Raw genomic sequence first — 12,805 nt, 5'->3', positions numbered from 1 at the left:
TTTTTTCCATAACGATGATCTTCCTATGTTGCCAGTGTGCTTCCTGTATAGCATTATTGTACCTTAGCAGTTACCTCTTTACCCAAACATGGTTCTTTTAGTCCTAGAATATATTGCCAGACCATTACTGTTTAAAGAAAATTCTGCCCTACTGAGGAAATATTGTAGAATTGAAAATTTTTTAGCTGGTACGAGTAACAGTTGTGTCTTTCTTGCTTTCTCACACTTGCTGTCTACCGGCCTAGTAGATTTTTTTTTGTTTTTAGCTTGTATTAGCACCCTTTGTTGGTTTGGAGAGGAAGATTTAGATATATGAAATCCAGGCTCATTGCAAAATGTAGTCCAATGACTTTAATTATAACTCTTAAGATTGACAAGTGAAGATTTGCTTTAGTCACTTTGTCTCTCTAGACTTTAGTGTCCGCCTTTATGAAATAAGAATAGACCAGATGATCTCTAAGATCTGTGCAAGTCTTACAATCCACAAGTCTATATACCCAGTGTCATACTAAGAAGATCTTGCAAGATGATTAGCATAACTGTTAACTCTGAACCATTCATATTTAGAAAGTGTTGTCCTCATACATTCATTGAGTTATCCAAAAGTACCTATAGAATTAGTTTTAATCTACTCTTCAGAGTAAAGGCAAAAAGTTACGTTGTGTGAATACCTGCTCATCCAGTAGAATGTGTGACTCTTGATATTGGTGTCCTGAGTTCAAGCCACACGTTGTGTGTAGAGCTTCCTTAACAAAAAAGTTATTTGGGGTAGGGAAATAATTAGCTCTCTCTATAGGTATCATTGGTAGTATCGATTTAATCATTCTAAACTGAATGCTTATTATCAATAGAAGCGATCAATGTACATTTCTTATACTTTGTGGTTAAAATTTTAGATGAAAACCATTGGAGATAGGAATGAAAAAAAAAGAAAAGTAAATATAACAGTAGCGCTAAGCAACAACAAAACTGGCTTCCCCTTTTGTTTTGGCAAAAATAGCAAAGTGGCAGCTACTGATGAAATGATCGAAAAAATCCTGAACTACAAAGATTTTTGGATGGTTTATTCAAAATCATCCATATGGCGTCACAACCATTCCAGTATATCCTATTCCTTTGTCTCGTTGCTTCATAAAAGTAAATACGCTATATCCTTTCTCAGTTGCGGGAGAATAGCTAATAAAAAGATTGGTACTTTTTGTTCTTTTATCATAAAGCAAAATAGAAAAAGGAACTATTCGTTTTTTTCTATGAACTGTTTTTATTATAAACCTAAAATGGAAACCATTTTTGGAAAGGTCAGCAACATATATAGAAGTTTCCATTACACTGCCCAGTCCCAGAAATCCCATTCATTCATTTAGCAGTTACTAATTCAGCACCTAGTGTCGCCAAGTACTGTTTTAGGCCCTATAAATATAGCATTGAACAGAGCAGAATCTCTGTGTTCACGGGGAACTTTTCATTACTTAGTGCCATATCATGCTTGCTGAAAAATCTGTATCATTTTTAAAGTAATAGAAGACAAAGATTCTCTTCTATTTTTTTATTCTTTTCTAATATTTTCAGTTGCAGAATAGAATAAGTCTTTGTTTTAATAACTCTGATTTGAGTTTTCTTCTAATTTCCTTTTTCTAAACCCTTAGATAAAAGAAGCCAATTTCTGGGGTGCTAATTTTGTAATGAGTGGTTCTGATTGTGGCCATATCTTCATCTGGGATCGTCACACTGCTGAGCATTTAATGCTTCTGGAAGCTGATAATCATGTGGTAAACTGCCTGCAGCCACATCCGTTTGACCCAAGTAAGATGGCCGTTTACAAGGCAAAGGCTAGAAATCTGTACATCAGCTCCAGTTTTGTGCTAGTTTTTAATATAAAAATAATGCATATTATCCTAGAAGGCAGCCACTAGAGTCAGTTATGACTCTCATTGGGTTTCAATCAAAAAACACTTAGAACCTCCTTTTGGCAGAAAGTATGGGGAGATAGTTTATCCTGCTAATATTTCCTCTAAGTATTATCAGTTGCAAGAGCTTTGGCCGACTGAACTTTGCATTACTTCCCCAAACTCAATCTCCAAGCCTTTTTCGTCTTCCCGTGGCCAAGTTAATGTACCAGAACGAGAGAGCGTGGCTTGTTCTTGCCTTCCATTTGACATTGCCCATGTTTCTCATAAAAGAGCGATGGAAAAGAAAGAAATTTGAGTGATTTCAAGATAGTCTTAAAATTATATTCCAGGGTAACTTTTAGAAAATCTTCAAAATCATATTTTCAGTTAACAAATATATCAGTACAATTTCCATTCCAGCTCAGTTTTGCTGTACATGTACATATGTGTATATGCATATACATACATGCATATATATACATGCATCATATATGCATGTCTTAATGGCTTGTTTTTATGCTTTATATTAATATGCACATTTTATTTCTAGTTCTAGCCTCATCTGGCATAGATTATGACATAAAGATCTGGTCACCACTAGAAGAGTCCAGGATTTTTAACCGAAAACTTGCTGATGAAGTAAGTTTTTTACTTATACTTATTATAATGAGTGTATGTCACTTTATTCCTGAAATGCTTTCTTAAGAAGACTCCCATCAGCTCATTATTAGTTGGTAACATAAACAAGTTTATTTAATAGAGGAGGTCGAATTTTAAGAAAAAGAAACAATAACATGCCTATAATAATAGAGAAGTAAAAATCAGAGTATTTTGATAATTGTAATACTGATCATCGGTAATACCAGATTAAGTGTATTATAGTTTAAGAAAAACAGATTGACTATCTGTGCTTTTGCAATGAAGAGTCATTTAAAAAACCTTCTGTCCTTTTAAGAAAATAGTTTTACTCTGGCTGCCCTCCATAATCACAGCCAAATAAGTAGCAGAACAAATGACTGGAGAATCTTTTCCTTTTTGTTATATTTTAGATTTCTTCAGCTCCTTGTTAAACCAACAGCTTTCAAACTGGGTTGTGTGAAGCTGTAGGTTTTTTGTGGGATGAGAAGAGGGAAGGTGGATGACACAAACGCTGAATTCTGGGCTTTTCCTCCCTAACTTTAGCTGGGGTTTTTATTAGTGGGTTTTCATAGAAGATTTCTTACGAAAATAAGGGTCCATGGCATTAATCAGTTAGCTCCTGACTTAACTGGTGAGTTTCTGTGAGTTTCTGCATTCTGTGAATGCAGCTCAAGTAGATGCTGTGTTCTCTTAAAAACATAAAGTGAGGGTCCATTACTGAGAAATGTTAGTTAGAAAGCCAGAGCTCTAGACCAGGGTTGACAGTTCACGGCACAGTTCCCACATCTGCTTTCTAGTAGACATTTATAACTTCTATGTCAGGCACAGTGCTGAATTTTATTCTTTTATTTTTGTTTTTTTTTAACTTTTTTTTGTTGTTTATTTTTGAGAGAGAGAGAGAGAGAGAGACAGAGCGCAAGCCGGGGAGGGCAGAGGGAGAGGGAGACACAGAATCCGAAGCAAGCTCCAGGCTCTGAGCTGTCCGCACAGAGCCCAACGCAGGCCTTGCACCCACAAACTTGCGAGATCATGACCTGAGCTAAAGTCGGATGCCCAACTGACTGAGCCACCCAGGAGCCCTCATGAATTTTAAAAAATAAACCTTCCCTCAGAGCTTTTAGGCTGGTGGGAAAGACAGACTTGTGAACAGTCAGCCAGAATGTAGGGAGGCACACACAGTGTTCTGGAAGCCTGTGACAAGGAGCAGAGGTGCTTATACATGGGGTAGATGGGATGGGGGGGTCTTTGCAGAGGAAGTACAAATTGGACAGAGTTCACCAGGCAGACAGGGAGCTAAGGAGTACTTGAGATGAGGGATCAGCATGTCCCAAGGTGTCCTAAGGTAGGTAAATAACGAACCAGGGGGGAGTGGGTAAGAAAGCAGCTCCCTGGGGCAAGATTATAAAGGGCCCTGGGGGGGCCCCATGAGTTGAAAGTGTGTAAATCACTGGGGAACCATTGATGACATTAGCATCTTTCTCTTACTCTCCTGCTTTCCTTTCTTTCTTTTTTCCTTTGCCACACGCTTTGCGGTTCCCTCTTTCTTTTTCCCCCTTTGCTCATGACTGTATAGTAGATTCCTAGGTGTTTATGGGTAATCATTTAGTCCTGTTCTTGGTACTTAAGATACAATTCATTGGTAACTCTTAATCTAAAACTTTATTTTTCAAGATTACTTTGCCTCAGTCAAGGTAACGTTTTCTCCAGAGATCCAAATGACCCAGGGATAGTAATTTCACACCCCTCCGTCACTAAGAGCATCAGCTCTGCCGTAGGGGAAAATAATGAGCAGACACAAGGTAGACTGCTCGGGGAAACAAGTTACAAGAAAAAATTCATTGAATTCTTGAATGTTTTAAGTAGCCTCAAAGTGTGACCTTTCTCTTTGCTGCCAGTTGAAAGAGTAGCGTTCTGTGGTGTTACTCCCTCACTGCAAGTTAATTACCTGGCATCGAGTAGCCTTAGGGTGGAAATATACACAGCGTACATGGAAAGAATGAAGTAATTCCTCTTAGGACGTGCTAATTTTTTTACTGTTCTCCTAATCTTCATGGGAACATATAGTTACTTCATTGCTTCTGACCTGGTTGTTTAACTTGCCTCAGGTTATAACTCGAAACGAACTCATGCTGGAGGAGACTAGAAACACCATCACAGTCCCAGCCTCTTTCATGTTGAGGATGTTGGCTTCACTGAATCATATCAGAGCTGGTAAGGACTGTCATTGTATTATTCAAACCATTGTTACATTTGAAAAACATGCTATTGTTTAAGATCTGCTTCAAAGTGATTTGTATAATTTCCTTTAACCACAAAACGAGGGCAATGTAATTCCTGAGCGAGGAGTTCTGTGAACCCTGGATCTTAGTACCGTCAACTTACTTCCTCATGAACCAAATTTATTGAAAAGCGTCCAAATGAAAAGACAGAGTCACTTAAAAACTTTTATCAGCTGTGCTTCTCTTCTCAGGGTGGAGGATCATACCATAAACCTTACGCTATGTTCTACAGTAAGGTACCCTTTCATGGTAGATGTGGTCAAAATTACTCCTAGCCCAGACAAAAATAAGTGTTACATGCTACTGTGAAGGTCGAAACAGATACCTCAGTATGGGTTTTTAAATACTTTTTGTTTTCGATGATAAACCGTGAGGTTCAATGCCAAAGAAACACAAAATCGTATATATTACAATTAATATTCAAGAAGGAAGTGAATATAATCTGTTCATAACAGTAGAAAAGATCCAGTGTCCATTGTAAACAAAGTACATTTATCAAACGAGACAGCGTTTGTTGTTCTTCACTGATTTCACAAATTAAATGTCTTCATATGTTGGGTATTACCTATTAATAATAACAGCGGCCATCGTTTCTAGAGTACCTGTAATGTGTCAGGCACCATACTAGTCATTTCACAGATGTTTCCCAATGAGCTCCAACCCTCTAGAAAGTCGGGTTATTTATTCGTAATAGCTCGCCCCAGCTCATACAGCTGATGAATGGTGAAGCCTAGGTGTGAAACTGAGTTCCATGCCCTTACTCCCCTTTGACCTAGAAAGTTCACTTGTAGGAATACGTTCAGATCAGAAATATGACACACAGCCACCCGGGTGATCTGATCTCAAGCTTCTTTACAGGCTCATTCACAGTATTTTCTCCTTCTGTGTCCATTCCATCCACTCTGGCCCTTTTTGAATTTGGGGGCATGTCAAACTCTTTTCCACCTCAGGATCTTTATCATCATGCTGTCCCCCTCCCATCCTCACTCTTCGTTAGGATCATTTTGCTTATCCTTCAGGTCTTTGTAAGCGGTGGATTAAATATCACTTCCTCAGAGAGAGTAGGGACAAATATTCCAGGCAAAGTAAAGGGTATGTAGCATTTTTCGAAGTCCTGGAGGAGAAAGAGTGTGGAGCACATCTAAAGAATTGAAAGAAACTCATACGAGATGGGGAGAAAATCATGAAATTGTAAATATTAACTACTACCAGGAAAGAATGAGATTTTCAAATGGTCAAAACAAAAAATAAACACGGAACGTAAACAGAAAATGTTAGTAGTCCAACCAAATATTTTTGCAGTAGCTTTTAGGCTCCTGTATTATCACATTAATGACTAAGATTTTTGATCCATTTTCTTCAATAACAGTGAGTAATCCTTAAAATTCATCTAGATTTCAGACTTGAGAAGGCAGCTTTTCTAGAACATTTGCCAATTAGGATTCTTAAAACTTGCTTGTTCTGAAGAGTTTATCTGGCGAAGGGCTCTTCCTTAGTTTTTCTGTGGAAAACATTCTTCTCTGGTCTGTGCAGAATCTGTTTTGTACGGGTGCTCACGTGGTTTGTTCGCCAACAGCTACTACTGGCCTCCTTTGATTTGAGTGTTAGAGAAGATGTCTCATACTGTGAAGATTCCTTTGCTTCCGGTTCTTTTTGCCGTCAACCGAAAACACCTTCTAATTGGTTTAGTCAGCTCACCCTCTTGCTTCTCTTATGTAAAAGACTGGAAAGAAAGATGTTCCCGAGAGTTGTTTTTATCCTTAAGACATCAGGTTACTTGACGAGTCAGTTATTCCCCCCTTTCCTCTCCTTTGCTCCTTGTCTCCAGTTCTTGGAGTACCATGAGCGTGCGCAGGTACTCAAGGAGAGTTAGTGATGGACGGCGATCAAGTAAGCCCAGGCTAGCTCCAGAATAGTCCAGCCCCTCCATTACTCCACAAGGCTTCCTGGGAGGCCCAGGGAACAGGTACTGGGCGGCCTCTTCCTGGCGGAGCTGTGATCTTCAGCGAAGGCTGCACTTCAGATCCCCGGTGCAGCTTTGTCAACTACAAATACTTGGGTCCTACCCCTTGAAGATTCTCACTCATTTGATCTGAATAGGGTTTGAGCTTCTGCATTTTCAAAACAGCATGCAAAATCACTCCCGTGAGTACAGCAGTAAAGACTGTGGTGTCTGAATGTGGTGTATGCTTGGGATGGGGGCCCCCAAATGTGGGGCAACGGGTAGAAGCGGGGGGGGGGGTGCGGCAGGGGGGGTGCAGTTCACCTGAGGCAGAACAAAGGAGATAGAGGTTTACTGAATATGTGGCTGGGGAGCGGGGGCAGGCAGGCAGAGGAGAAGCTGTCTGCAAGGAGGCAGTGGGTGGAGGCTGTTTTTAAAGGAGGAGATGAGGAGGTGTGGCTGCCGTGGAATTTTCCCTTTATTGGTAGCTGTGCCTGGTTGTAAGGAGCCCATGGGTCACTTAGGGCCTCTGGCTATTTTGAGGTGGGTCGCCTGCTGGGCCTGTCTGTATCCAGCCAGGTGGTCGCTGTGGGCCCCTTAAACAGTCCATTGCTCGAGCCTGTTTGCCTAAAAGCGGCCTCTACAAAGACTTCTAGTGCAGGCCAGCCACCTCTTGAGACGTAAAGGCGGTTCTGAGACCCCTGGGAGTTTTGACAGACTTTGGAGAGATGGTAATTGTGTGTTTGGACCATTCTAACCTCTTCTGGAATGTCTCAGTATCTGGTAATTTACTCCTCTCCTTAAAATGTGCCTCTCATGTTCTCAGGACAGAGTCCAGATGTGTTAGCATGACTTAGGAAACCCTGAAGCATCACTTGACATACTTCCCTTCATACCTCTGGGCCTTGGCCCACGGAGCTCTAGGTGGCCATGGTGCCCTCCGTGGTTGGTGCCAGAGCCCGACCTCGACTGAGCTCACGGCACTTGCCAAGTCCTATGCACAGGTTCACTGCGTCAGCAGTTGTAACTTTACTTCGGAATATAGCCATATTCACCTACTCTTGGTCTCCCTGCTCCCACCCCCGCCTTCACACGGTCTGATTTCCATAGGGTGGCCAGAGGGATCTTTTTTAAAACGTGGGTCAGCAAATTTTTTCTTGAAATGGCAAAATAGTAACTATTATAGACTTTGTGGGTCACTTGGTGTCTGTTGTAGCTACTCATCTCTGATGTGGTCGTGTAAAAGTGGCCACACATAATCTGTAGGTGAATGGGCGTGGCTCTGTTTTAATAAAAGTTTATTTGCAAAAATAGGCTATGGGCTGGATTTGCCCGAGTCAGTTTATTGGCCGCTTTTTTTACATAAATTAGGCTCTGTCACCCCACTTAAAATTCTTGGGGGATCCCCATTGCTCGTAAAATAAGACTGGTCTGGGGCACCTGGGTGGCTCAGTCGGTTGAGTGTCCAATTGCAGCTCAGGTCATGATCTCGTGGTTCGTGAGTTCGAGCCCCGCCTCGGGCTCTGTGATGACAGCTCAGAGCCTGGAGCCTGCTTTGGATTCTGTGTCTCCCTCTCTCTCTGCCCTTCCCCCACTTGCGCTCTCTCGCGCTCACTCGCTCTCTCAAAAATAAAGATTTTAAAAAATTTTTATTAAAAAAAAAAAGACCTGGTCTGCCAGGTCCTACATGATCTAAACCTTGCCAGCCCGCGACTTCCAGTCATTCCAGTTATCCCGTAGCGCACTGCGTTTCAGCATGCCGGCCGGCCTCTTCTTTCCTCGGACTGATCGAGCTTATTAGCACATTTAGGACCTTTTCACTGACCGTTTCCTTTGCCTGAAGGACTCTGGCCCTGAACTGAACATACAGTTGAGCCCTCAGCTCCAGCGTCACCTCCTTAGAAAAGTCTCGGTAGACACTGCACCCAATGTGACGTTGCTTCATGTGCCTTCTCGCTCGTGCCCTGCCTCTCAGTCACCCACTCTGTTCGTTGCCTATTTTCCTCAAGTACTTAGCCCAACTTTTCGTTACTGTATCTGCTGCCTTCTTATAAATTAAAGGGGGAAAATGTTGGTTGTCTTGTTTCCGACTTTTCCCCTTTAGGAAGTGGTCTCATTGAGAGCAGAGACCTAGTTTGTCTTATTCATAGCTGGATATTTAACTCCTAGAACAGCGCCTGGCACGTATTCGTTGTTCATCAAATGTCTGTTGAATAAATGAATGAATTTCTAGTGTCACATCTCTAACAGTAAGCCACGTATTTATTCTTTTTCTTAGAAAAATAAATAATTTTGTGAAGGATGGTCTGGAGAACTGCACATATTTTTGTGGAACACAGGTTTCCTTCGGGGAATTGTTTTCCTCTCTATCTCTTCATATTTCCCCGACCAAAAATAATTTCCTGAGGAAATATTCCTAACAAGAATAAAAAAGACTTCCCACAAACGTAAACCTTATTTACAAAAAGAGTTTGGTACCGTTGCAGGATTTCTCACCTCAGTACCCAGGGTTCCTTGTCTCGCCGCTTCGAAGAACTTAGAGGCGACACAAAAGGAGCAGCAGGCCAAAGTCTACGGAGTGTAAGGGCAGGAAGGAAGAAGAGCATGAAGCTCTCTTGACAGGGCACATTTGAAAGCGAATGCCCGGGACTGTAGGCAAGGGCCTTTGTCTGGAAGATTCTGGTCGCCTCTCCCTTCCCCGCCCCCTTGTTCCTTCTCAGGTCCTACCCTTACTGGCTGGACAGCTCTAGGTGCTGGGTCGTCCGTTCCTGCTTGACTCGGTTCCATTGTACGAGGAGTCATACTGTCCCTCCTGTAACACACGTTTTATGGTTTGCTTTTCTAGTTAGGTATTTTGATTGTCAAATTCCTGAGGGGGCCCTGAGGGGGAGCCGATGGCGTTTGTTACATTCCTAAGAGGGACCTTGTTTGTGCCTGTGGGGGTTGGCTGTAGTCAGACACTCCCAGCGCTGTTCCAAAATACTCGGTCCTCCCTGCCCAGAGCCTCCGGGTCCTACCTAACCTGTCCCTCTCCACCGTTTTATCCTGCCTTTTCCTATCACAGTACTGTCTGCATTTAAAAACAGTGGATTTAGAAGCGATTATTTTCAGTTTTCATTTCAAAGAACAGGGTTTGTCAGGCCTCCCCGGTCTGTAACTGCCAACCAGAGGTCGGTGTAAACATTGAGCCGCGGTGCGGTTTCCCTGCCTCGGAGAGGTGGGACTTCACGAACAGAAGGTTTCCTTTATTCTTAGAAATTGGGCTTATGTTCTGAGAGAGGACTCTGCAGTGACTGTGATGGACTTGAAAAAAGAACCACCGTTCTGCCCTCTTCTCATTCCGGGAGCCACGCTCAGTCATTCGCTGGCCTGTGCTAGACTCTCTTGGCCCTCGCTTGACTCTGCGGCTTGCTCTGGACTCTGCAGAAGTCTGTTGTCTACCGTAAACTCCCTGAGTTAAAGACTGTGACAATTCTTGTTGACCCTCCGTTTCCCCATCTTCACGCATAGTGTGACGAGCGAAAGGAATGTGGGTAAGAACCGGCGCACTTTGAAACAGGCGGACACTCCTTCCTCGTGCTTCCAGTGGGACAGGAATAGGTTTGTTGAACATAGTCAGCCGTGTCCAGGATTCCCACTCACGGCAATCTACCGAGGCAGATAGCGACTTCGTGTTTCGCTCCCTCGTGAAAGTGTATCACGATGTAAAGATTATAATCTCTTTTATACTAACATTCGTTAGTACTGACCGGAAATTCTTCCACTGTGCTTGGATTCCTTAGTGGTTGATACACGAAGGTCAATCCAAACCTTATTTTGGTTCATTTATTTTGCAAATGTGTATGGAACACGTACTATATAATAATAGCTAAAACTTGTGTAGTTCAGATTATAGATCATATACATCATCTCATTAGTTTGATTTCAAAATGGAGTCAGCACAGAGGGGATTTAGTCTCATTCACTTGGACAGAAAGCACACAGTCCCTCTGTACACTGCTCTTGGTGGTGTTGACCTAGGACCCAGTGACCCAGTGGGAGAGTTTACACCTCTGGAGGTCCTAAGTAAAAGCTCAGGCTTCAGTCTCCTTGCTGTTGACAGCCGGGACTGAACCTCTCCCCCACGTCTGATCTCCGTGTTTTCCACGCTGCCCTGGGGGGAGTGTTCCTGTGACAGAATGGGCTCCATGCTAGTGGTGACAGGGGCTTTTAAAGTGGCCTTCTTCACATAACCTAACGTAACATATCCTAGTAAAACCTATATGCATGGATTGCTGTACCAGGCTCTGAGGACAGAAGAAAAAAGAAAAAGTTCCTACCCTCCCAGGAGCTCAGAGCCCTTCAAGTCTAGTCTGTAAGAAGACACACACGACCTGTCTCCGCAGTTAGGTCATCTTTATACGGGACACACGGGATAGTATGGAACGTAGAGGAAGGAGTTCCTCATTCTGCAAGTGGGGGTTTGGAAAAGTCCCAGAAACGTTTCACACGGGATAACGGTCGCACTGAGTGGGTGCGCAGAAGCTCTACGGCTGCAGGACGGGGCGAGGGTCCCAAGCAGAGGAGCAAGACGCGCAAACCGTGACGGTTGGGGACAGCGGGCCGTGTCACGCGCCAGTTCACCATCCCGTATTCCCTCGAGGGCAGAGACCGCGGGTCTGTTTTGGTCACCATTGTATCCTTAGCACGACGCCTGGAACATAGCAGATATTTAACTGAAAAAATGTTTTTTATCAACAGAATACACAGATCCTTAGGAATGTTCCCCGGGTTCCCCCACAGCCCCCCTCGGTCTACTGGTGTCACGAGACACCTCCTTAGGCTCCTGGACTCCAAGGAACACGATCTGGAAAACTCCGCAGTAGACCGGGATATATCCGGATCCTTAGGGTTTTTCTTTTTAATTTGTATTACGGTTAGAATTACATGCATGTTCAAAGGTATAGTGCTGTTTCCCGGACTCTCTTATTTGCTTCTAGCGGCAAAAAATAGCTTCCCTACACACGGAGGTGAACTGATGTTTACACGATGATATGTTCATATGTATACATTTTCATCGGTTTCAAATAGAAGGTATTGAAAATTATCTTAATCGTAATTCTAAAAGTGTTTCTATTTGTGCGTCTCCTCTGTGTGTTTTCCAGACCGGCTGGAGGGTGACCGATCAGAAGGTTCTGGTCAGGAGAATGAAAATGAGGATGAGGAATAACCAGCTCTTATTGGCAAGCACTTAGATGGTCTGAAATTTGTATAAGACATTGATTATATTTTCTCTTTACGGAGCTTTAGTGCAATTCTAAGGTTATGGTGTTTTGGAGTTTCTCCCTTTTTTGGGGATAACCTGACATTGGTTTGGAATGACTGTGTGCATGAATTTGGGAGAGCGTGTAAAACAAAACTAGCAAAATGTTTTTAAAACTTTTTGCCATGTATGAGGAGTGCTAGAAAATGCAAAGTGCAATATTTTCCCTAACCTTCGGATAGGAGAGCTTGGGTCAACGTGGAGAGTAATTTTCATTATAGTGAAAATGTTGGTTCAGATAAATTTCTACACTTGCCATTTGCATGTTTGTTGCTTTCTAATAAAAGAAGTTGGTTGTTTTAAGATGTCCTGAATTTGACTTTTCATTGAATGCCTTACTACCCCGACCCACATTCTCCAGTCTTCTCTATAACATAAGGCTCTTTCTCTATTCTTTTCTAGATCTGATAACCTTTTCTGTTGTGACTTCTGTGTGCTAGAATCACATAGAGGAGCTTTTCTCATTTCTCCTTCCAGAGCACGTTACCTTCACCTCTAATCTCCATCTTTCATGGTTCGTGATCCCTCTTCACCCAAGTACAGGAGTTAGGCTGCCGGCAACAGGCCCAGAGCATCACGGGTAGCTCATGTGACGGACCAGCGCAAGCTCGTCCCGAAAGCGCTGGCCCCCCGGCTTCTTCTCTCCAACTTCTCGGTTTCAGCCACGAGCTGTCGACCGTCCAGTCTTGTAATTCTGGGTCCCCCTCAACTCTGGTGTCCAACTCCACCCCCCTTAGGCCGTCTCCACCCAGGC

At 42.9% G+C, this 12,805-nt stretch overlaps 1 protein-coding gene across 2 annotated transcripts in view; it reads left to right on the top strand.

The window, feature by feature from the left end:
- The window catches only part of DCAF6 (DDB1 and CUL4 associated factor 6), a 134,436-nt gene extending 122,082 nt beyond the window's left edge, over nucleotides 1-12,354 (top strand). For both annotated transcript variants that reach the window (XM_047077057.1, XM_047077056.1), the window contains 4 exons: nucleotides 1,647-1,803; nucleotides 2,440-2,528; nucleotides 4,634-4,739; nucleotides 11,894-12,354. In XM_047077057.1, the coding sequence (XP_046933013.1) occupies nucleotides 1,647-1,803; nucleotides 2,440-2,528; nucleotides 4,634-4,739; nucleotides 11,894-11,958 (417 nt within the window). In that variant the 3' untranslated portion in view covers nucleotides 11,959-12,354. The remainder of the gene's footprint in view (nucleotides 1-1,646; nucleotides 1,804-2,439; nucleotides 2,529-4,633; nucleotides 4,740-11,893) is intronic.
- Nucleotides 12,355-12,805: the final 451 nt, after the last annotated feature.

The sequence above is a fragment of the Lynx rufus genome, unplaced genomic scaffold (genome assembly GCF_022079265.1).
Source record: "Lynx rufus isolate CCGP_SWC_20201006 ecotype Redwood Valley unplaced genomic scaffold, mLynRuf1.p SCAF_15, whole genome shotgun sequence".
Classification (NCBI taxonomy): domain Eukaryota; kingdom Metazoa; phylum Chordata; class Mammalia; order Carnivora; family Felidae; genus Lynx; species Lynx rufus.
This window is presented reverse-complemented; position numbering and strand designations above follow the sequence as displayed.